We start from the raw sequence: 22,309 nt of genomic DNA, 5'->3' as shown, positions 1-22,309 counted from the left end.
CCGTAAGGTTCAAATGCTCAATGTTCCTTACATGTACCATCAATGCTGCCCTAGTGTAGAAAATGTAACAGATCCGTCCAATTCTCCCCCGCTGCGCCTTCTGCTCCGCGCTCCAGGCTGCCTTATGCAAAAGCGAGAGAGAAAAAGTACGCTGCTACCTGTACACGTATATGGACCCGAAGTGTCACAGCCCACTTTCTACTCCCATCTTAGCGCTTGTTGGCCTGGTAAGTCGATGAAGCAATTCTCTACTAGAGCTTCACCTCCGTTTTCTTTCCTTCAGATATTTCTCCTTTCTCCTTTCTCCAGCCTACGTTTAACCAACCTGCGCCTAGTCGCGTAACTTCATTAACCTCTAATTCTAGCTCCCCCGACTGCTCTTGCTGCAGCGGTTAGTAGTGAGCTGCGCTGCCTCCCCTGCTATTTCTTTCCACGCCACCCGTCGTAGCCCCGCTGTGTCTGCAGCTGGACCTCGACCATATTTTTATCTTGCGGGTTTGGGAGGACCATTCGACATTGAGCCTGGAAGTCGGCAGCAGAGATTGTTAGAGATAGTATTAAGCAAATCATAGGCAACCATGGTAAGCCAATATCTCCTCTTAGCATTATTTAGCACTATTAGCACTGTTAAACTACTTTAACTACCTACTTTTACTACTCTTACTCTACCAAAGAAACGCCACGCGATAGTCTCTTTATTGAACAATCCTTTCCTATTCGTGCGCGCCCTACCTTACCTAGACTTTCCCAAGCCAACTCTAAGCCAACTCTTTAATTCCAATTAAATCCCCGATGACATAAACTCCGACCCAACTTTTCTGCTTCCAATCACGAGTCTAGAGCCAGCTAACGGTATCCTTCACTTATCAGAGTTACGATTCCGAAATCCACTCGCCGAACGAGATGGTGGTAGACACCCAGGACGAGATGATCGTCCAACCGACCCTAAGCGAGAAGGATCAAGTCACAGAGATCAATCCAGAACAACTGGACAACGATGCTGAGAATCTCGAGAGCGCTATCTTAGCTACCGATTGTACGTATAAGTCCTAGATAGCATGAATTGGATACTTTTACCTCAGAAAAGATTCCCACTAACAAACACTACCATTCTAGTTGAGGCTATGAAAGAAATAGTGCTGCCACCTCTCCTAGACGAGCCTAAGATTTTAGAAGATGTCGTCAATACATGGACCGTACAAAACTGGAGGGCCCTCTCCAAGAAGGAGCATGGCCCCGTATTTGAAGCCGGTGGACACCCATGGCAAGCACCTATCGGATACCCTTACTCGAAGAGCTGGCTTGCTGACTTGGCTGCGCAGGCGAATTCTCCTCTTTCCGTTTGGAAATGGCGTTGACCAGTCTTCAGTATATCTTGAGCATGGCTTCCCAGATGCCAATAGTATACCTGAGGACTGGAGCTGCTGTGTACAGTTCGGGCTGGTCATGTGGAATATTAATGACCCATCCCTCTTCTACCATCACACAGCCCATCACCGCTTTACAAAGGAGGAGAGTGATTGGGGTTTTACGCGGTTCCTCGAGTTAAGGAAAATGTTCCAGCAACCATGGGATAATTCTGGCCGCCCGCTCGTCGAGAACGACTCCGTCAATATCACCGCCTACGTCAGAGTGGTCGAAGATGAGACTGGTGTGTTATGGCACAACTTCAATAACTACGATTCTAAGAAGGAAACCGGGTATGTTGGTCTAAAGAACCAGGGTGCCACATGCTACCTTAATTCGCTATTACAGTCGCTATTCTTCACAAATGCTTTTCGAAAGGTCAGATGAAAGCTTCTAAAGAGGAATCTATCTAGTTGGAAAGGTGCACTAACACGTTTTAGGCCGTTTACGAAATCCCGACGGCGGAAGACGAGAGCATAACTAATAGCGCTTACGCCCTCCAGAGACTATTTTATCAGCTCCAAATTTCAAATCAGGCCGTGAGTACCAACGAGCTAACGAAATCGTTCGGCTGGGACACACGACATATCTTTGAGCAACAAGATGTGCAGGAACTCTCCCGCAAGCTAATTGAACGTATGGAGGAGAGGATGAAGGGCACTGCAGCGGAAGACGCTCTTCCACGTATGCTCAGCGGCAAGATAAAAACGTACGTTTCCTGCATTGACGTTGAATATGAATCCAGCCGAGTCGAAGACTTCTGGGATATCCAACTCAACGTTCGGGGAATACCAAATCTCGAGGAGAGTTTCAGAGATTATATTCAACAGGAGACTCTTGATGGCGACAACAAGTATTGGGCAGGCGACGAATTCAAATATCAGGACGCTCGTAAGGGTGTAATATTTAAGAGCTTTCCCGAAGTATTACATCTCCATTTAAAGCGGTTCGAGTACGATATCCAACGCGATACGATGATGAAGATCAACGACCGTTTCGAATTCCCCGAGGTTCTAGACCTGAAACCTTACCTTGACCAGGATGCGGACAAGTCCGAACCGTGGGTATATAAACTGCATGGTGTCCTGGTGCACAGTGGTGATTTGAATGCGGGTCACTACTATGCCTATCTTAAGCCCAACAAGGACGGCTGGTTCTACAAGTTCGACGACGACAAAGTCACAAAGGCCACCATCCGAGAGACACTGGAGGAGAATTTCGGGGGTGAATACCCAGCCTCTTTTTTACAGTCTCGCACAGGCCTCCAAAAGAAGTCTCCGATTATGCGTCAGATGAGTGCGTATATGTTGGTCTATATCCGAGAGTCTCGGCTGGATCAAGTTTTGACGCCAGTCAAGAACGAAGATTGCCCGCCACATCTCCGTAAGTTTCCTCGCGTAACTCAAGCTAAAGATTAAGCTAAATTTTCATAATTAGAAAAACGTCTGGATGAGGAGGCGGCTGCACGTGAGGCCAAGAGAAGAGAACGTGAAGAGCAACATCTTTATGTTCCTATTAAAATTGTTACGGAAGAAACGTTCAAGCATCACGGTTCCACCGACCTTGCAAACTTCGACTCTGACCCTGCCGAAGATCCAGCAGCCCCTAGGTTTTACAACCTCAAAAGAAGCCTTCGCGTCGAAGATTTTATTGCAGATGAGTTTGCCAAGAAAAACGGATTAGATCCCAAGAGAATTCGCTTGTGGGTTATGGTAAATCGCCAGAATAAGACCACCAGACCTGATCAGCCGATTATGAACGTGTCGGTGCAACTAGGCGATATTTGCAAGCAAATGGTCACGACAAATAGAGATTCTGCCTTGAAACTGTGGGCGGAAGTTGCAGAAGAGGTTGATGCTGAAGGACAAGCTATTTGGCCCACATATCAGGGCAATGCCAACGATGTGGTCGTTAAGAACGACTTGATTCTTCTCTTCTTGAAGCACTTCGACGCTGAGAGGCAAGTTCTCGAAGGAGTAGGTCATATCTATGTAAGCAAGGAGAAGAAAGTTGAAGATCTAGTGCCCGTGATCGCCAAGAAGATGGGCTGGGGCGACAAGTTACCCTCGGGAGAACAGCTGTCTATGTGGGAGGAGATTAAGCCGGCAATGATCGAGAGTCTTAAGGCGAAACAAACCTTGAAAGCTGCTGAGCTCCAGGACGGCGATATCGTATGCTTCCAGAGAATCGCCGAGCGGAAATCGGGCGAACTTCTCGGGAAGATCCCTCGTCTTGGAGATAAGAACTCGGAAGAGACGCCTAAACGATGGGACCGATATGATGATGCCAAGGGATTTTACGACTTCCTCTGCAACAAGCGAGAAGTTCGCTTCGATCCTCACCCTCGCTGCGAGAAAACTGATTATAAGAGCTTTATTCTTACACTAAGCACGAAAATTACTTACGATCAACTTTCGGAGAGAGTAGGCGAAGAGTTAGGTGTAGATCCTACTCATATCCGCTTCTTCACTGCCAACGCTTCCACAGGAAGTCCCAAGGCGGCAGTCAGGAGGGCTGTCAGCCAAAACCTCGGTACCATACTGAATCCAAATAACTACACTCAACAGACGATGCAGACCAAGCCCAATTCTCTCTTCTTCGAAGTTCTAGATATGAGTCTTGCAGAACTAGATACGAAAAAGAATGTTAAGGTGACTTGGTTGAGTGAAGGCATGACGAAGGCCGTGAGTTTTCCGAGATATGTATATGGAATATATCTAATCAGGATTTTTCTAGGAAACATTTGACGTCTTGGTAAATAAGCAAGGGCATATTGAAGATCTTGTGCAGGCCTTCGTAAAGAAGGCGCAGATCAAGGATGAACGCGAGGGTGGTCGAATTCGGGTCTACGAAATTCATCACCACAAATTTCACCGGGAACTCGTGCCTAACTATCCAGTTCTTAGTATTAATGATTACACCGACGTGATAGCGGAACGAATTCCGGAAGAGGAAGTGGACGCTGACGAAAGAGATTTTATTAAGGTCATTCATTTCCAGAATGACGCTAGTCGGGTCCACGGAATCCCTTTCAAATTCCTCCTCAAAGAGGTAAATACATGAATATATATGAGAAAGAGAGGCACGACTAATTCAGACCAGGGTGAACCATTCTCCGAGACAAAGAAGCGACTAGAGAACCGAACGGGCATCAAGGGCAAGGCTTTCGAAAAGATCAAATTCGCAATAGTGCGACGATTCCAGAAGCCGGCTTATATCAACGACGGTAAGGACTTATGCCACAGTAATTACGAGGCGCAGCTAACATAACGTAGAGGATGTGCTTTTCGATGAAGGAGGCACGATAGAAGACGACGTCGTGCTTGGGCTAGACCACCTGGATCGTTCAAGAACAACGCGGAATGGGGGAGAAATGTTCCTCAAGTAGATTCTCCTACATATTTCATCGAAGCCTGCTATGAGGAGCGAGAATGTGCTCCCTGTGTCCCCTTGAGGGCCAGCTAAGTATCACGGAAGGAACTCGTTGAGGATCCCGGCCGATGACTGATAACCGACGACCCGGACATACCTTTTGTATTAAGTAGGTACCTGTTATTGGGTTTCTGCGACGTTTTCCTCTCATCCTCGAAGACATGCAGGAGGTTCAAAGCATGCATCGAGCAAAGCAAAGAGGGATCAGCCGGGGGGCAAAGGTCAATTGGACCTCTTAGTACAGCATGGTTAGTCGGACAAGATAATACGGAAGGGTAGTCACACAGAAACATGTCCGGGGTAAATCGGATAAGGTTTTGGGGCAAGTTGGGCGTCTTCTCATGGAGTAGCACGACAGTGGCAAAACTGACGGTAGGCTTTTGACCTGGGCATTGAATTCGTGGATCTAGATACGAAAAGACCCCAGGGTCCGGGCAAAGTTAGGGCCTGCTCTACATACAACTGAGTTCAATCCTTTGCAGGGCATGCATGAATAGAATTGTTGTATAGAAAATTTACTCTGTACGTACATGCGAAAGGTCTTTTGTGCGTTTTTCTTAAGCTATGGTGTTATGCGATGTAATAGTACATACAATAAGGGGTAGACTATCTACCTGAATAGCCTCGAAAGACTATTATCAATTCCAGAGTCAAATTACATCATTGCGCCTCGGAAACGTCCTTCTGCGTGAGAAACTCGCCAACGACCTTCAGAATCCTCTCTCGCAGCCCTCCGCCTTCCAGATGGCACATGTGGCCGCCGCCCGGGAACGTGACCCAGCGAACGCGTGGGATGAGCTCGAAAAAGGGGACTTGGGCGATGTCGTGCGAGGTGTCGTATTCGCCGTTGTAGACGAGGGTTGGAGAGGTGATTTTGGGGAGACGGGGGATGACGGTCCAGTTATTTAGAGAACCGTCTGCTGTTAGAGGTGACGGGCCGTTCCTGGATGGATTAGAAGTGGAATCGGGGCAGACATGGGTTGGAAATAGGAGGGTCTACTTGGGAAAGATAAAGGGGAAGACTTGTAAATCCTAACCGCTCCTTTCGCTGCATTCACTACGAAAATCCCAGAGAAGAGAGAGAGGCACAACTTACATTGTCCGATACACCGTCGTATCCTCGCTAAGATGCTTCAAAGCCGGCAGCAGCTCCGCCGGCGGAAACGGATCAGCACGACACACGTGCTTCCTATAGTAGAAGTCCAGCGCCTCCTTATAAGCAGGACTATCATACTCGCCCTTCTGCTCAGCCTCGTCGAGCGCCCTCTGCATACCCGGCGGCATCTGCCCCCTCAACAAAAGCGTGCCCCGAGTAGCTAGCTCCTTGCTCGCCAGCGCACTGGCCAGGACCAGTCTCCGCAGCCCCCGGGGCCGGCGGGCGGCAAACCCCGCGCCGAGCATGCCCCCCCAGCTCTGGCCGAGGAGATGGAAGCCGGGACCGTCGCGGCGCGCGACGTCGAGGTGGTCCAGCAGGTTGTCGAGCTCGTCCTGGAACAGCTGTTCCTGCCAGAAGCACTGGTCGCCGGCTTTTTGCGGGAGGTGCGCGGAGGCGGCGCAGCCGATCTGGTCGTAGAAGATTACCGGCAGGCCGTATTGCGGCCAGAGGTCGGCGAAGGAGAGCAGGTACTCGTGGCCGGCGCCGGGTCCGCCGTGGGCTATGACGACTGGGGGCGCGCCGGTCGAGAGGTCCCCGATGATCTTGTAGTAGGTGAAGCAGGGCTCGTCGATTGAGGGGATTTTGAAAGGCGCTTTGCCTTCTTGGACTTGGATTTCGGGCATGGTTTAGCGACGAGGGTTGTTGAAGGGGAGGGGAGGGGAATGGTGAGGTGAAGTAAAGGGAATTGAAATAAAGAGCGGGAGTAGGTTGTGTGTCCAAATGGCCGGTTGGTCCCGGGTTGGTGCAACTACCAACAGGGTGTAACATCCGTATCGGTCCGGCTCTCTCCCTTACAGGACGCCGTAGCCTTGCCGAATCAGATCAGAGGGATCCGGTCTACAAATAGATTAACTACGCTAAGAACACTTCTATTTTCTTTCTTTTTATCCCCGTACCCAAAATACCATGCTTTGAGTCTTTGGTTAACTCGTCATTGTCATGACATCTAACTACATCCAAATATTCTAGGGGGAATCTGATACGGAAGAGAAATAATTCTTCCTTCTCATCTAATGGGCGCATCTCACGTTGTACTAGCGATGAGACTATAGAGGAAAAGGTAATTGTAAATTGGTTACCAGTATATGTAAATACGACCGATATGCTATATTCATTTTCTTTTCAACCTAAACTCATAGCTCATATGTGTGTGTGTGTGTGCTATTTACCACATTACTATATACAACAAGTACTCGACCACATCACCGAGCAGCCTACCTCCTTAAGGAGCAGTGACCTCGGTGAGAGGCCAGTTGATACCCTTGTCTGCGGCGCCCGTGTTTCCTAGGCCGGCGCAGCTGTACAGGCCGACGGGGTTGTTCTCCGTGGCACGCATGTACTGCAGGTCGAGGCACTCCTCTGTTTCTAGTTGTTAGCTCTTACGCTCTGACGATTACACATTGTGGTACTTACGGGGACTCGACTTCTCGACGGCGATCCGTCCGTCTTCCATGGCAACCCACTTCTGCGAATCCGCCGTGTCGGAACACTCCTTGATGTAGATGTTGGCCATGTCCTTCCAGTTAGCTGAGAGGATTTGTCGTGTTAGTAGGCTGGGACAGGGTGGTATAAGGTGTATAGGGGATGCTCACATTTCTCGCCTGCGTCTAGACAGAGCTCAGTGCCGGCTAGCTGGATCTTGGTGCTGCCGGTCTTGATGTACCATTGCTGCTCGGGCGTCTGGCTGCCGGTCTTGCTAGATGGTGAGAGGCGGATTAGTATATGTGCTTTATTACGACTGGGGGGCCATAGACGTACATTACTAGAGTGCTGCCGCTGGTGTTCGACTTGGGAACCAAGACGAACTTGGAGTCTACCATCGACGTGATGTAAACGGTTTTGTAGCCCTCAGGGGCCTGAGCGAAGCCAGTCGCGGCGAACGCGAGCGTGAGTAGAGATGTTACTAGCATCTTGATTCTTGTTATGTAACTAGATAATTTTGAGGCTACCATCATCAGTTAGGTCAAAAACTGAAAGATGATGCAAGTCGCTTATATACCTAAGGTACCTTACGTATACAGATCTCCTCCACAGCCAAAGCCATATTCAAGGTGTTTTTGGAATTAATCTACCAGCCTAATTGACAGGCAGACCACCCCAAGCTGGGGAAAAATATATTAAAGGTTATTTATTCGAGCCTGGGGATTTTCCCCATTTCTCGGAGCTTGGTATACATTACCTAATCCGGTCAATTACACGTTAATTAAATTGACGACGACGGGGGCCATGCGTCGTATCAACGATCGTCGGCAGATCTCCCCCAGGAAGACGGCCACCAATAGATCTGCCGCTATGTATTTGTATCGCCTCCTTTACTTGCCCCCCTCCCCTCCTATATCGTCGTCGGCTAATATGTACAAAATAATCGGGGGCGGCATTGGAATATCGCGGGGACTGATTTTGGATTTGTCTGTGACGGTGTCTCGTTTTGGATGCACAGGGGAATGTGTTGTGCTAGATAACCCCTTTTCCTTTTCCTTAAACGCCTTAAGAGCAGACCAACTATGATGACCAGAGTAAGTGCGGGCCCGGTACTGACTTCCGGCCGGCGGGTCCTCCGCTGTGTGGATACTTGCGGCATTGTGTCGGAACGCAGACCGTACGTAGGGGACCAACGTAAAAGAAGGATTAGGGATTATATTCCAGTGACGTCGACCATCATATGCCGACCTTTCCCCCGGATATTTGACACTACGACAATATATTGAACTTCTATATTTATTAAGACTATTACCGATACGATTCTTCTAGATGTTTGTAATCGTATATAACCTATCCTATGCTTCGACATGTTTCCAGAATGAAGCTCTATAATCTCGGCACACGTTGCTCCTATTTGAATAATAGAATAGTAGTGGAGTAGGTTCCTTAGGCGTGAAAGTCAAGTGCTTAGCCCTTAATAATTCATACTTGACTTACTACAGTAGCTAAATAAGGACTTATTTTACCGTGTACTAAAAGATGCGGCTCTTCTCTCTCTATCAATACCGCTGGTACCACTGGTAGTAGGGGCTACCGAGGCGTTCCGCTCGATGCCGATGTTGCTATCATGTAGGAAGGGGCTGTGGGTACTCACCACGCTATACACTCTACCCCTTTCTTCCATCTGCTCCGGTGTGAAGCCACGCGTAGAGTACCCCCAAGAACTTGTAATATGCCACTACGATGGTCCATTTCTCAGCCCTATATTTCTCTAACAGATTAGCGAAGGATGGAAGAACGACTTAGTAATGAACACGCAGATGATGGCATTGGCAGCTCTGTAGTATGAAAGCTAAAGCCATTGCCATTACCATCCGTCATTGGCTAGAATACTTGTTGAGCTTGGCATAATTCCAAGTCCTGCCATAAGTTATTCACTAAAGAAAGGTCAGCGAACCCGTCGTCAGTCATCAGCGGCAATTTATACCGTCCCCGCGTCCAAAATCGGAGATATACGACAACGGTAGACATGTCCATCATCGAGCCGGAAGCGCCTAATACGCCCCTCCTTAGGCGAATCCGACATGTCGGGCTGAAGGCCTGAATATAGAACGGGAGGCCCTTTGCGTTATCCAATCGTCAGAATCTCGAATACAAAGAGAAGAAAGAACGGTTATAGTTGCGAGCTGCTAGCTTGAAAGGACCATTGGTGCGCGGTAAGGTAAACAATATCGATATATCTAGCTGCAGTAGAGTTGAGAATGAGGCTGAGGGGATCCAGGTACATAGGTAGGTAGGATCTAGGTCAGATTTGCTTTCCTGGTTCGTATGCTAGGTACCTAGATTTACTAAAAGGTTCCGTTTATCACTACTTCGGTTCGGTATAACTCATCATCAACATGGTCCCATCCAACATATTAAATAATCCAGCCAGTTCATATATACGTCCACAGCAAAGAGAATGAAGCCCCTAATAGTATTATAGAGGCCAGACCTTATCAGATTTTTCATCAATACACCTACCTATTGCCCTCCCCATGGCTTTCCGCACTATATCTCGACACACAAGAACCTAAGCTCCCCGTCCACAAAACCGGACCAAAAAGGGTCGGTAGCTGTATATTCAGGCCCCTCCATGCCTAAGCTAAAGACAAGCTGGGGCGTTCGTAAGAGTATCTTATATACTACCTACCATACAGCCCACAGGCCCCATCGCAAGATAGCGAGTGCCACCAATAATAGATACCTTAAGTAAACATAGGGGGTTCCTCTACCCTAACACATCTAATAATTGCTATTAAACATAGCCGTCACGAAGTGCTCACGTCAGACGTAAGTAAGAGTAGCCACACTATCCCTCCATCTCCACATCCTCCCCACCCCCTTTCTTGCGACTCTCCAGCCTCTGTCTAGTCTTCTCCTTCGCCTCCTCAACCCACTTCGCATACGCATCTTCCCCCCCTTCCCTAATCTTCAGATCCACAACCCCCTTAAGCACCGCCCCCGCAAACCCCACGAAATTATGCCGGCGCAGCGCGTTCTCGAACTGCCAATCGCGACGCTTCTGCTCCTCGCGCGCCAGCATCTCCGCGTCGCCAATCTCCCGCGCTACCGCCCGCCGGTCCCCGACCATCGCCATGAGATTGAACCGGATCTCCGAGAGATCGTAGCGCGCGATGCGGCGCTGTAGCACGTCCATGACGCGCGTGGGGAAAGTCTCCGATGTGCACGGCCCGTGCGCAATCGGTGCCGGCTGTAGGCCATCGAGCTCGTAGAGTACGCCATCGACGGGCGTGTACGCGATGAAGTGGAACGCATCCTCCGTCTCGCCGCCCGTGCGCTGCGTCTCGTCGACGAACGGGCTACTGCGCGCGAAGCTGTTGTGTACGTCCCGGATCAGCTCACTGTTGCTGAGCGCCTCGCCGCGGAACTCGGGCGGCAACGCCATCGTGAATTCTCTGAAGTCGCTTAGCGGGGTTCCGATATCCACCTCTCCGCCCCGGTTCATGAGCACCGAGAGCAACGCCTGCGTACCGCACGCATTCTGTATTGTCTGAGCCGCAAACCAGAGACGTTCCGCAGCGTCGTGGTCGAAGGTGCCATCGAGAGGCTTATCGGTCGAGGTGTAGGGAGTGTCTGTGGGGTACTTGAAGAGGAATATGACGCCGTAGACGGGATGGAGCGAGGCCAGCGCTTCCGGCTCTAACGTAAGAAGCTCTTCAAACTGAACATTCTGAACGCCTAGGTTGTTGAGAAGGAAGGTAAAAACGCCCTTCGGGATAATAATCAGCTTTCGGGGATATCAAAAAGATAAGTAGACCAGGGCTTCGCATACAGCATCCGACTCAACTATTTTTAGGTAATTAGCAATCCATGCTCGGGTTCGAGGGAACACTGATGGAGTCAAACTCAACTGGTATTCCATCCACCACTCATCTTTCAGCTTTGCTTGCCAGGGCGGACGAGGCGCTGGCGGTAGGTCTCTTAGTATGCAGGCAGGTAAATCGAAGCGCTGATCGGGTAGAAGCTAGCTGTCGTGGAACAAGGAACGCCCTTCTCTGAGAATTTAACTGTTTGAATGCTCCGACATGTGAGTAGCCCAAGATTACAGATATCGCTAAATCTTGACGTCTGTTGCAGAATGTCTGGAAATTTCTTGTTTAAGTAAGACAGCTGAAAAGAAGCTTATAAATGTGTGATGTCAAGTTTGTGTCGCAGTTGAAGATGTGAATTATGTACATACATAGAGCTCCATCGGTACGTACTTCGCTTACGTACCTGGCAGCCTGAGCATGTACATAGGTAGGTATGTACGTACCTAATCTGAGCTATTGTGGATCATGATCTGATAAGATAAAGGGATGATCCACAATAGCTATCAATTAGGGGGGAGCATTCACACTACGGTTAACACAATCTTTTTTTTCATACAAATATCCTTTCTCTGCATTGCTAAAAAGCTATACCTAGGTAGTTGGGTATTTGCTCTGTCCTTGTAAAGCTAAGCAAGAGATCCTGCTAGTACATTAATTCCCCCCTTTTTTTTTGCTCCTTTTACTTTACAATTATATACGCCTCGGGGAAAAGGATCCTAGTCAATTTCCGTAGACATCTCAGAAAGCATCTCGCCAATCATCTCATCTTGTCCTTTTCTGTCCTTTGCTTTGCTATTATCTTCGTGATCATGATCCTCCACTTACGCCAATCCCTCGTTCGTGCGTATTAGCGCCTCAAAGCATTCCAAAATAAGAGAATGTATGCCTACAACAGGCATATACAACTGGCTTCCTTGTTGCTTCCCTCGTTTAGTTGAGCGAGGGCAAGTCGTGCTCTCGGTGTCGAATACGAGGCTGAGTGTGGCTCTGCGTGACGTGTACATCCTTGTTTTCTTCATCCGAATGGCCTCGCGAGCTGGTCTCAGTGGCGGCGTTCATAACGCTCTCGTTGTCCACCAGTTCCATGGCATCCTTGTGACTCTTAGTCTCGAATTGAAAACGGCCTGGCATGACCTTTCCGGCAACACGCTTCATCCAGCTAGGGACATCTCTGGCACCTAGTCCCCAATCATAAACCTCCTTCTCGTGCCAGTTGGACGGGGTGACTCTGCCTCTGGTGACCCATACGATAAAGAAGATCATGCTGTTCAGGACGACGTATACCAGCATACCCCTATTGTTTCGGTTAGCCTATGCCTGTTTATTCAATAGAAGGTACTCACGCAATTAGACCATAGGCGACGCTGTAGCTGAAGGGCATGAAGGCCAGAGTGACGAAAGACGGGACAGCATCACCAATGTACTGCCAGTTGATATTGATGACTTGACGGATCATTAGACAACCGACCTTGAAAAATAATATTAGTCACTCTCTTCGATTATAGCATTCATAGGTGGGCAAGCTTACCAAAACCAAGGTTGATCCCGTAGCCCAGGGCGGAACAGAGGCCAAAATTGGGGCAAAGAACAGACAGATGAGGAAGCAAACACCAGCTGAGATTGCAGTCAATCCGGTACGACCACCTTCTGCAATTCCTGCACCGCTCTCGATGAAGGCGGTAACGGGCGAACAACCAAAGAGGGAACCAATTGAAATCATGACTGCATCAGTGCAATACGCAAGAGTCGAGCGGGGAAAGTCGCCGTCTTCCCCAACAACGCCGCAGAACTTTGCCATCGAATACAGCGTCGCAGTACAGTCAATAATGTCGACGTAGAGGAAGGTAACGAGGGCCAAGGCAAATTGGGCTCCGGCAGCGCCCTCGAGACCCCAGTCCTGGGCATTCAAGACAGTCTTGATCGGATGGAATGCGATGACCTGTTTGAAGAATTGGAATCGTTCCTCGCCAGCCTCCGTGTAAGGGAAGTAAGTGAAAGGGGTGTTGCGCCTAATGATTATCAGTTAAGTTTGATTCGATAGATAAAAGGGGTAATATAAGGTTCCACTCACGGCCAGGACATGATTGACACGATTGCAATACCGATGACAATGGCACTCTTGACCTTAAAGGCCATCAGAAACGCGACGAAGATGCCACCGATGAAGATACCAATCCACATCTGTTACTAATTGTAAGCCAAATACTCAATGCTGCGCATAATGATTCTTACCCCAGGATTTGTCATGATGTGGCTAGAGCACTCTCCCTTGTCGTTAAGATACTCGGCAGGGCAACCTCCAATGGTGAGAGGAGTAGAGAATCCACCCGTGATCGCACCGATGCCTGCAGAATAAGACAATCCGATCTCTGTAAGGAACAAGCCAATGCCGACGCCACAGGCCGTCTTGATGGTAGCCGGGATCATTCGAACCAACCACTGTCGCATTCCGGTCAAAGCTAGGAAGACAAAGATCCATCCTTCCACAAAGATGGCAAGAAGAGCGACCTTGTAAGGGACCATGCCCGTGCCGTGCCAACCGACGACCTGGTAGGTGAAATAGGCATTAAGGCCCATACCTGGTCTTGAAGTGGGTTAGAATAATGCGATAATGTGATAACAAATTCATATAAGAAGAGAGTTGGCATACCCGAGAGAAACAGGAAGGTTCGTAAGGAATCCGAACACGATGCTGGCAAGGCCAGAGAGGGCCGCCGTAGCAGTAATCAGATCTCGCTTCAGAACTACGTAAGAGTCAGCCCTGGTTCCAACTTGTGATTTTTTTTTTTTCGGAGTTAGCAAGTACTTACCGGTCTGGCAATTGGCGTACTCAAAATCGCCAGGGCAGCCAGGCTCAGATCCCTCCGGGCACTGACACATGCCTCCAGAGTCTGCAAGAACAGCAGCCTTGTTTTGGTTAGGTATATAGACTAAGAAGAGGAGTAGTAGACAGGATGCTCACGTTGACAGCAACAATGTATGCCATAGTTGCGAAGGTAGTCAAGCCGGCGCGGATCTCTCGAAAGAAAGACGAACCGCGGATGGTTTGGGGCTAATTGCTGTTAGCATGGTGACTTTTTCTGTGTTTGTTGGAAGTATTGTATGGTACGGGCCGAGAGAATTAGATAGGATGATCACAAAGATAGAATCCATGGTATCAAATGTTTTGTTGAGGATGTATGTGATGGTTTATGAAAAAGGATGAAAAAAATTTAACTTACGTGACCAGACCCATCCAGGCGGAAGACGCGACCAAAAGTTGATCGATTGACGTACTCGTCAACATATGCCACCTTGTTCATCACTCCATCGATGAATCCATAGATGTTCGGCATCTTGTCTCGCTCAAGCGACAAGCAGTCGCGTCGGTTAGATCGGGTACACAGAAGATAACTGATTAAAATAGCCTAGCGAGGAATGGAAATTGAGTCCAACAGGCTAGGCAAAGACAACGATGGTTGAGGATAAGTGAGAGGGATGATTGTAGGAAGTTAGACTGTTTGATCAAAGGTTTGACGATATTGTTTATCGGGAAACAGCGCAAGGCAAGGCAGGGCAGGGCGCGAAAAAGAAGGCCGAGTAGATCCTTAGAAGACGGTACAAGACGCGGAGGACGAGATCAAATGAAAAGTCGCACCGTCTTGTGTGTGCCGACTCTGCAGGCTACTCTGTGACTGGATAGGGTGTGCCCTCTTTAGTTGTAAAGAAAAGAATGTTTCTCTTGCCTGGGGAACAATGCCGAAAAATAAATAGTTGGACGGTTTGTGCAAAGGTAAAAAAAAAAGAGAGGACGGTGGGGAGCGACAACCAGGGCAACCGCGTTCCTTAGGATCGTACCTTCCGTATTGTATCTCATCTAGAGGGGATTGATACCTGAGACCCCATTGGCTGAGTCAGGCACTTTTAAAGTTCACGCGTGCCTAAGATAAGATGTTTAGAAACAAGAGGGAAAGAGCGACGGAGGAATTGTCGTGAGTAAGGGGCGGAAGGAAGGAAGGAAGGAAGGTGTAGATGCATATGCATTTACGGGCACCGGTACATAACGTCTAAGGTGCAGGTGCTCACCTTGACCGGTACGTACCTGGTTACGACAAGTTCCAGCTGCAATAATAGAATACTAACCTACTGTTGCTACGTGAGTCAGGCCACTTCAGGGCACTATTGAGTTGCCATCTGGCGATTTTTCCTTTTATATATTTCAGATATCTTTCTCCAGTGTTATGAAAGAGCGCAGCTGGCAAGGTCACTCTCCACCAGTTATCCACAGCTGCAATATAATATAATATCAGTAAGGGTGCACCTAGATAAAGGAAAAGGGGGCTCTCGTGGACCGTCCCGTTCAAACTTGCTCTCGGTAGTTTTCCGTTAAGCAGTTACCAAGAGTGATCATGTTACTGTGGAATTTCGTCTGTATTCTGGCGAGATGAGGACGGTGTGTCTTCAATATTCACCGAGTTGACACGTCTCCCTACAATAAACTTGGTGGTCAACAAGTATTAATCCGAAGACGTTACTTCTAGCCCTCCTATTAAGTGAACTAATGACCACGTGTGTGAGGTTGTGTTATGAAAGGAAACTAGTTGTGAAATATGTGTATCCTTGTTTACCTGTAGTACACAACAATCGAGAGACATTGGAAGAAATAAGAAAAGGTGTATGCGGTATATTTCTAGAGGAGAGACCACCTTACTTGTGGAGAACTTTGCTATAGGAGTGCGTTTTCGAATATGTAAATGTATAGATATCTACCAAGGCTATCCTAGCAGCGGAGGCAAACATCTCAACTGCAAGCTCGCAAATTACTATGCGGACTGCCGGTCTCCCATCCATCGAACTTGACCTACAACTTTTCACTTTGAGCCTCTTTTCTATAAAAATGGTCAAGTGTTATTATGCAAGTATCAACTCTGCGTGAATGTTGTGTATCCTCCAGCTTTACTGTAACCGCGATTCGGCCTTGCACCACCTATTTATTTGTTCAGCTCGCCAAAACTTTTGCCTTCTTGTTGATTCCACCAATAAATTTGGCATCATGAGGCCATTGTGAACACATAATAATCAGTTTTATTCTTCTTAAAAAGGCTCGATTGGTCTGTTTCAGAGGTTGTCAGTGAATAGCTGAACCCCTGAAAGGCCTCCTATGGGGCAACATTGGGCTAGATATCAGACAAATGCACGAGACACGCGGGAAAATTCGCCAATTACCGAGATATACTGTAACGCAAGCCATTCCATTACCGGAACACAGGGTGGAGATGGAACGTCTGCCCGTGCTATCATATAATGCTTGTGTAAACCGGGATGTGCCTGTTGTGTATCCTCAAGTACGAGAGTCTTCAGTGATAACCGATGTAACAAAACCAGTGGCCGGGACTGGTTTATCTGAGTATACATCTAGGTTGCACAATCTAATCGAAAAAGTATCCATACGGGCCGAGTCTAGCCTACGCGTCTATGGGTACGCCGATGGTTTGAGTGGTGGTTATTTAATGATGATTACCTGGGTACGTAGTTATAGAAATGTCGAGGAAAACCTCATTCTTAAAAATATCCAACAGCATAGCTTGGTAATAGGATCCGAGATGCATTAACTAGATGGAGGCCCCTTATAATACCTAGGTAGATCAAAGGGTGCATCCTGTCCTTCTGGTATTGCAGGCTACCTTTGCCACCGAGGTGTCAATTAGCCCATCACTCTAATATATCTATCGGTAGCTACGAAAGAAAACTGTTACATAAAATAGTCTGTCTATAAAAGCGGTCCGTGTAGTAGATTCGGTAAAGAAAATGGCCATTATCTTGGATTAATCTTTCATACTAACTCCACCAAGTAGTTGTCAGATATAAATATAAAGCATAATAGAACAAAATCTATTACCAAATAACCTTTTAACGGTAAAGCGGCTTGTTCGACAGTAGCTCATCGTAGTACAAGTTATACACTTCAGCTGAACAAGGTAGCGACATATTCATCACGAAACAGACATCACATTGAATTGAAAGCGCTCATCCCATATATATAATATACGACCCATCATAAACCCCTATATTACCAAAATAGACTCCTCTCTCATCGTCCCCAATCCTCTTCTCTTACGCACCCAATGCGGCATTAAACGCATCAGCAGCAGCCTGTCCGTTTAACGAATCTGCCGCTTGAGCACCCTCCTGGCATTGCGCAACAGTCGCTGCCGAAGCGCCGCACTTGCTCTGGAGCTGGCTGCAGATAAAGTCCGTGATAACAGCGGGCTTAAGAGCAGATCCGTGGTTGAAGTCGGCACTGTTCACGGGAGCGAACGCATCCTCGTCACCACGGTCCTTCTGCTGTCCGAAAGAGATAGCGGGCGATCCGCAGGATCCGGTGTCAACGGACTGGCGGCGCTTCTTGCCGTTCTGGGCGACGCACTGCTGCTGCTGGGTGTCGCAGTCGGATACGCTGATAGTCTTGTCGCCACCGTTGGCTGCGTTGGCGCAAGCGTTCTTCTGCACGTCGCAGGCACGCTGGATAGCGGCGCCTAAATTCAGGAAGGTGTTGCCGTTAACGGAGAAGGGCCTGTCAGCTGTGGAGCTGATTACGGGAACAGGGGCGGAGCCGACGCTGCCAGTGAAAGCGTTGACGTTGGTCCCGGTTGTAGCGGTACCTCCGGTGGTGCTGTTTCCGCTGTTGTTATTGCTGCTACCGGCATTGTTGTTCGAAGTGTCATTAGCAGAGCCATCATCAGCCTCGCATCCTATATATTATCATTAGTCCTAGCTCTAAAACTCAATATCCCAAGCATCAAGCAGGATTTCACTTACCATCATCGGCAGTGTCGTCAGCATTGTTGTTGGCATCTGCGGTGCCGTCATCAGCCTCACATCCTATTTATTACCGTTAGTACTAGCTTTGATACTCGATATTCCAAGCAAAGTTCTACTCACCATCATCTGCGGCATCGTCAGCGGCGTTGCCAGCATCAGCATTGTTGTTCCCGGTGTTGGCGCTGCCACCAGCCGCAGCAACGGCAGCATCGATCTCTTCGGCGGTGGCATCCTCGACAAGGAGGTTCTGGGTAAAGATGCAACCCTCGGTGTCATTCGCGTCGTCGCAAGTGTTGCCAGCGCCAGTCTGATCTCCAGCTTGACCGGGAGCAAAGGTTCCCGATTGAAGGGCGAGCTGGGGATCAGCGCCGATAGAGGCAAGCTGGACAGCTAGGTCGAGGGTGATCTGCTTGTTTAGAGCAGCAGCACCTGAAGAGGCGGGGTCCTGATGCTGCTGGATAGCAGCAATCTCAGGGTTCTTTGCGGTTTCGGACGTGCACAAAACGGAGGCCAGACCGACTGAGCCAGTATTTCTTTCAAGAGCACGGAAGATCAACGCGTTAGTCATGCCCTCGACATCGTTGGCAGCCTTGGCGTTGGTGAAAGCCTGGTCGGCAACTCGCTGTTGGAGGCAGTCCAAGTCCTGAACCTGGCCAGCACCCTGAGCGGCGGCCTTGTTTCCAAGGAGAGCGAAGACAGGGTCTTGGACCTGGTCAACATTGTTCAAATTCAAGGCCTGGCCGACGCCCGTTAGGAACTTCTCGTGGGAATGCTCCTCTGAAATTATGTTAGTCATGTTCTCCAGGATGTTCCTCGGCCGAGAAACTTACGAGGAACCTCGCGCCTAAACTTGGCGGATGCGCCAATAGGGGCGTGGGTCTTCCTGAATATCTTGACGGCATCAGGGCGGGCAGATGCCACGCTCAAGAGAGCGAATAAAGCAGCACTAGTCTCAACCTTCATATTGTCGGATTATGGGTATTAACGATTGTTCGTAACTATAGAGATCGTATTGTAAAGTCTAAAGAGGCCCTGCCTAATAAGAATATTATACCGAAGCGTAAAATAAAGAACGTTAAGAATAAACGAAAAAAAGAATAGTTCCCAGAACTAGAAAGAATGTAACAGGGTCAGAAAGCGGTGCTGTCGTTGGATGAGCGAGAAAAGAAGAGAAGAAGAAACGTCTGTATTGTATAGGGCAGCCATGTCCCTATATACCTAATAGTAATAGAATATTCGAAGTCGTATCGTAGACGCCAAGCATGGCCCCTAGCTATGTAAGGTATACGCCCCTGGTGAAGCTCTAGCGTCCAAACTGTCTCATCAGAAGAGGGTATATCGACCCTGGTCCCATATTAGATCTAATCGCCCCAAGATGAGATGATGTTGGACTGGAGAAGAAACACCAGCGTCCCAATCTAGGATAAGCGGCTAGGATAGCTCGCATCGGCTCGAGTAGAAGCCGGAATGAATGAGCTGTCAAAGCTGTCAAGGGTTGGGACGAAATGCTTCGCATATGGCATTTGCACGTAAGAGATCAGACCTAGGATGTCATTATCTATGCCGGGTTCCAGGGCCGATGAGCCGTTCGCGATACACTATGTAATTGCGAAGCGGCTGTCAACAAAAGCAGATCAATAGCCTTGCCATCAGCTTCATCCGTTCTGCAGGAGGAATTCCCCATCTCGGATAGTCAATTTGATAATATTCCGTATAACAGCAATGCCTGTGTCAAAGCTGGAGGCTAAGTGGACACGATAACACTCATTTTCGGGTTTGAGACCGACAAAGTTGGGATGAGACTGTCTATCCAACCTGAAGTGTCTCAAAGTGGTCGAGCCGCGTCCGGGGGTCACAGGGGTCATGATTGGCTGGGCTAACAGTTTTGACAGCTTTGAGAGGGAACCCCTGGCGCCAACTTGGATCGCCTCATGGCTCAACTCCACACAGCTTCGGACCTCTGCGTCGGGAAATCAACGGATTCGGGTTTGAGCTGCTTTGCTCATACGAAGGTACACTACACGCATGTCTGTTCTCATATCCTAGGTGTCGTGTGGTTATCAAGGACCTAGGACAGGGTGTTTAACTTGCCCATATTTGTACATAGATCTCCAAAATGTCAACCACTTCCTAATTTGTTTAAAAGCGATACGAGGTTGACTTAGATTATGTAGGTACTGATAATTGAGTAATTAAAGTTGAAGATTTATAGGGAGGAACCTTTCGAAGGGATTGTAGCCAGTTATAACTATCTAACTAATGGTTAAAGACTTGTCTTAGTTAACTATTAAATGGGTAACCCAACACTCTATTTACCGCATTGTCCGGATATTATATCACATACTTTCCAGCATTTACAGGTGTCAATATTCTGACATTCCACGCAACTTTATTAAAGCAGTATCCCTCCTGTGACAGCGCCAAGTTCAAGACTTAGATTACCGCCCGGCAACGATGTCCCCCGGGGTTAGGCAAATCTTATGATGTTGAACAAGGCTCCATCCATAGGGCCATTGAATCTCTCACCAATGCCGCTGCCGGGTCGTCCCCGCATAAATACCTATGCTGCTTTGATGTGCGGCATATGGATAGCACACAAGGTTCGTCCGTTGTCGTTGATTGATCGCCTCTTGGTGTCTCATCTAAACGGGCCTTCGGGCTCTTACGTAGGCAGTCTACGAAGTTATCTTTCTGGCATTAATCATCTTATGGTAATCCACTTCGATATTTGCATGCGGCTGTCTTTAATGGGCTTCTTAGACAATTCTCACTCATCAAGATCCCGCTCGAGCAATAATCGTACCAGATTTCTTTTTCTATTTCTCCATAAGCGTAGACCAAGACAAGTTTGCTTATAACGTGGTGCTATAGTAAACCAGCTGTAGGATTAATACGTCTCAACCACTAGCTCAAGCATAAACGGTGTAAAAAGACACAAGTAGTCTTAGAAGTGTTGATGCTTTTTTAATCTCGACAAAGTTTCGAATTGTTTGTACAGATTGGCCTTGGCCATGGCCACGTCAAGGGAAATTTCTAAGGAATGCCAGGATGAACCTCAAAACGATCTTGCCATTACGTCTATCAAATGAGGCACGACCCGCCGCCAGTCTAGGTAATTGGTAATTGGTAATTGTACAGCGCGAGCTTGCTTTAACCGATAACCAACTTGTCCTCCTCGGGGAATTCGTACAAGGGGATCTCGAGGTTGAGCGGCGCAGGTCCTTTCCTTATACGTCCCGAGATGTCGTAGTGCGATCCGTGACACGGGCAGAACCACCCGCCGAAGTCTCCCGCCTCGCCGATGGGCACACAACCCAGATGCGTGCAGACACCTATAATAACCAATCGTTAGCCATATATACCTAAACTTCATAACCAAAGTATCAAGTCGTCGGCGTATAACATAGTTGAAAATAAAAGACGGCCGTACCCAACATAACCAGCCACTCAGGCTTCTTGACACGGTCCTCGTCGAGCTCGGGATCACGCAACGATTTGATGTCGACCGAGTTCGCCTCGTTGATCTCGTCTTCGGTACGGTGTCGGATGAACACGGGCTTTCCTCTCCACTTGATGATGACGTTCTTGCCCTCGGGGATAGCGTTGAGGTCGACCTCGACCTTGGCCATGGCCAAGACGTCGGCGGATGCGGACATATTCTTTAGGAATTCTATATCGAAAGAAAGTTAATATTGAATAAGCTAACCACAGCCAACATGCGGAATAACGGAGCTACGGAAGGTAACAGGCGCGCAGCGTACCTTGCACAGTAGACTTAGCCCCGGCAGCAGTGATAGCACCCATAGTCCCAACCATGAAGTACTGGAAGAGCAGATTCGTATTGGGGCTGTTCTTAGCCATATAGTGGCCGAAGTCGGGGATTCTGGTAGACTTGGGCTCGCCCTTGAACTTGAACGGGCTGGAGTAAGAGCCGGCGGCATCGTTGAGCTGGGTAGTGGTGCTGAGGGCGCGGGCGGCATTTACACGGGCACAGGATTTCGCTGCTCCTCGCGCGAGTGCGCGGGACGCAATCGTCAGAGGCGCCATGGCGTTGTGGGCGAATCAATTGGTCGGAGTCGTAGGGAAGATCGTTAAGTATAAGGTTGAGGTCTTTTATTTTTTGTTCGGTATCGAAAGACTTCGGCAATGTTTCCCCAAGCTAACCGCTAACGTGCTTCTGCGAAACGTCCCGTAATTGGCCTCAGGCACGAAAAAT

General features: G+C 48.5%; 7 protein-coding genes across 7 annotated transcripts; 1 reads left to right on the top strand and 6 right to left on the bottom strand.

Moving 5' to 3' along the window:
* Positions 1-903: 903 nt before the first annotated feature.
* On the top strand, positions 904-5,358 carry F5Y00DRAFT_272845 (cysteine proteinase; the record flags this gene model as incomplete). Its single annotated transcript, XM_048013062.1, has 8 exons — positions 904-1,036; positions 1,117-1,264; positions 1,323-1,785; positions 1,848-2,790; positions 2,845-4,091; positions 4,144-4,458; positions 4,510-4,633; positions 4,683-5,358. 8 exons carry the CDS (start codon positions 904-906, stop codon positions 4,793-4,795), a joined length of 3,486 nt encoding a protein of 1,161 aa, XP_047861463.1. The 3' UTR covers positions 4,796-5,358.
* Positions 5,316-6,797, bottom strand: F5Y00DRAFT_166799 (proline-specific peptidase). Its single transcript, XM_048004798.1, has 2 exons — positions 5,936-6,797; positions 5,316-5,782 (listed from the first exon to the last, which is right to left on the bottom strand). The coding sequence occupies exons 1-2, from the start codon at positions 6,616-6,618 to the stop codon at positions 5,500-5,502; spliced, it is 966 nt and encodes a 321-aa protein (XP_047861462.1). The 5' UTR covers positions 6,619-6,797; the 3' UTR covers positions 5,316-5,499.
* A 420-nt stretch (positions 6,798-7,217) lies between these two features.
* Positions 7,218-7,939, bottom strand: F5Y00DRAFT_272841 (carbohydrate-binding module family 13 protein; the record flags this gene model as incomplete). The annotated part of the gene is made up of 4 exons (XM_048013061.1): positions 7,754-7,939; positions 7,588-7,691; positions 7,409-7,522; positions 7,218-7,354 (listed from the first exon to the last, which is right to left on the bottom strand). Exons 1-4 carry the CDS (start codon positions 7,903-7,905, stop codon positions 7,218-7,220), a joined length of 507 nt encoding a protein of 168 aa, XP_047861461.1. The 5' UTR covers positions 7,906-7,939.
* Positions 7,940-9,951: 2,012 nt separating this feature from the next.
* F5Y00DRAFT_246102 (ubiquitinyl hydrolase) lies at positions 9,952-11,639 on the bottom strand. The gene is made up of 3 exons (XM_048009083.1): positions 11,332-11,639; positions 11,253-11,266; positions 9,952-11,189 (listed from the first exon to the last, which is right to left on the bottom strand). Exons 1-3 carry the CDS (start codon positions 11,351-11,353, stop codon positions 10,269-10,271), a joined length of 957 nt encoding a protein of 318 aa, XP_047861460.1. The 5' UTR covers positions 11,354-11,639; the 3' UTR covers positions 9,952-10,268.
* Positions 11,640-12,222: 583 nt separating this feature from the next.
* F5Y00DRAFT_255232 (permease family-domain-containing protein) lies at positions 12,223-14,627 on the bottom strand (the record flags this gene model as incomplete). The annotated part of the gene is made up of 9 exons (XM_048010276.1): positions 12,223-12,586; positions 12,636-12,760; positions 12,821-13,301; positions 13,364-13,473; positions 13,525-13,876; positions 13,943-14,036; positions 14,103-14,199; positions 14,255-14,344; positions 14,514-14,627. The coding sequence occupies 9 exons, from the start codon at positions 14,625-14,627 to the stop codon at positions 12,223-12,225; spliced, it is 1,827 nt and encodes a 608-aa protein (XP_047861459.1).
* A 2,631-nt stretch (positions 14,628-17,258) lies between these two features.
* On the bottom strand, positions 17,259-19,226 carry F5Y00DRAFT_166708 (uncharacterized protein). Its single transcript, XM_048004797.1, has 4 exons — positions 18,924-19,226; positions 18,214-18,870; positions 18,091-18,153; positions 17,259-18,023 (listed from the first exon to the last, which is right to left on the bottom strand). The coding sequence occupies exons 1-4, from the start codon at positions 19,054-19,056 to the stop codon at positions 17,386-17,388; spliced, it is 1,491 nt and encodes a 496-aa protein (XP_047861458.1). The 5' UTR covers positions 19,057-19,226; the 3' UTR covers positions 17,259-17,385.
* Positions 19,227-21,243: 2,017 nt separating this feature from the next.
* Positions 21,244-22,140, bottom strand: F5Y00DRAFT_255231 (ubiquinol-cytochrome c reductase iron-sulfur subunit, mitochondrial; the record flags this gene model as incomplete). Its single annotated transcript, XM_048010275.1, has 3 exons — positions 21,244-21,425; positions 21,524-21,763; positions 21,855-22,140. The coding sequence occupies 3 exons, from the start codon at positions 22,138-22,140 to the stop codon at positions 21,244-21,246; spliced, it is 708 nt and encodes a 235-aa protein (XP_047861457.1).
* Between the last annotated feature and the right edge of the window lie 169 nt (positions 22,141-22,309).

The sequence above is a fragment of the Daldinia vernicosa genome (genome assembly GCF_022497035.1).
Source record: "Daldinia vernicosa strain CBS 139.73 unplaced genomic scaffold F5Y00scaffold_55, whole genome shotgun sequence".
NCBI lineage: Eukaryota > Fungi > Ascomycota > Sordariomycetes > Xylariales > Hypoxylaceae > Daldinia > Daldinia vernicosa.
Note: the sequence above shows the minus strand (reverse complement) of the source record. Positions and strands in the feature narration are given on the sequence as shown.

Coding starts and splice junctions, on each gene's coding strand:
- F5Y00DRAFT_166799 (XM_048004798.1), bottom strand. CDS start 6,618: ATGCCCGAAATCCAAGTCCAAGAAGGCAAAGCGCCTTTCAAAATCCCC. Junction 5,783..5,935: donor ACGACGGTGTATCGGACAAT/GTAAGTTGTGCC, acceptor TAATCCATCCAG/GAACGGCCCGTCACCTCTAA.
- F5Y00DRAFT_166708 (XM_048004797.1), bottom strand. CDS start 19,056: ATGAAGGTTGAGACTAGTGCTGCTTTATTCGCTCTCTTGAGCGTGGCA. Junction 18,154..18,213: donor TGACGATGCCGCAGATGATG/GTGAGTAGAACT, acceptor GGTAATAAATAG/GATGTGAGGCTGATGACGGC. Junction 18,024..18,090: donor TGACGACACTGCCGATGATG/GTAAGTGAAATC, acceptor GATAATATATAG/GATGCGAGGCTGATGATGGC.
- F5Y00DRAFT_246102 (XM_048009083.1), bottom strand. CDS start 11,353: ATGAGTGGTGGATGGAATACCA.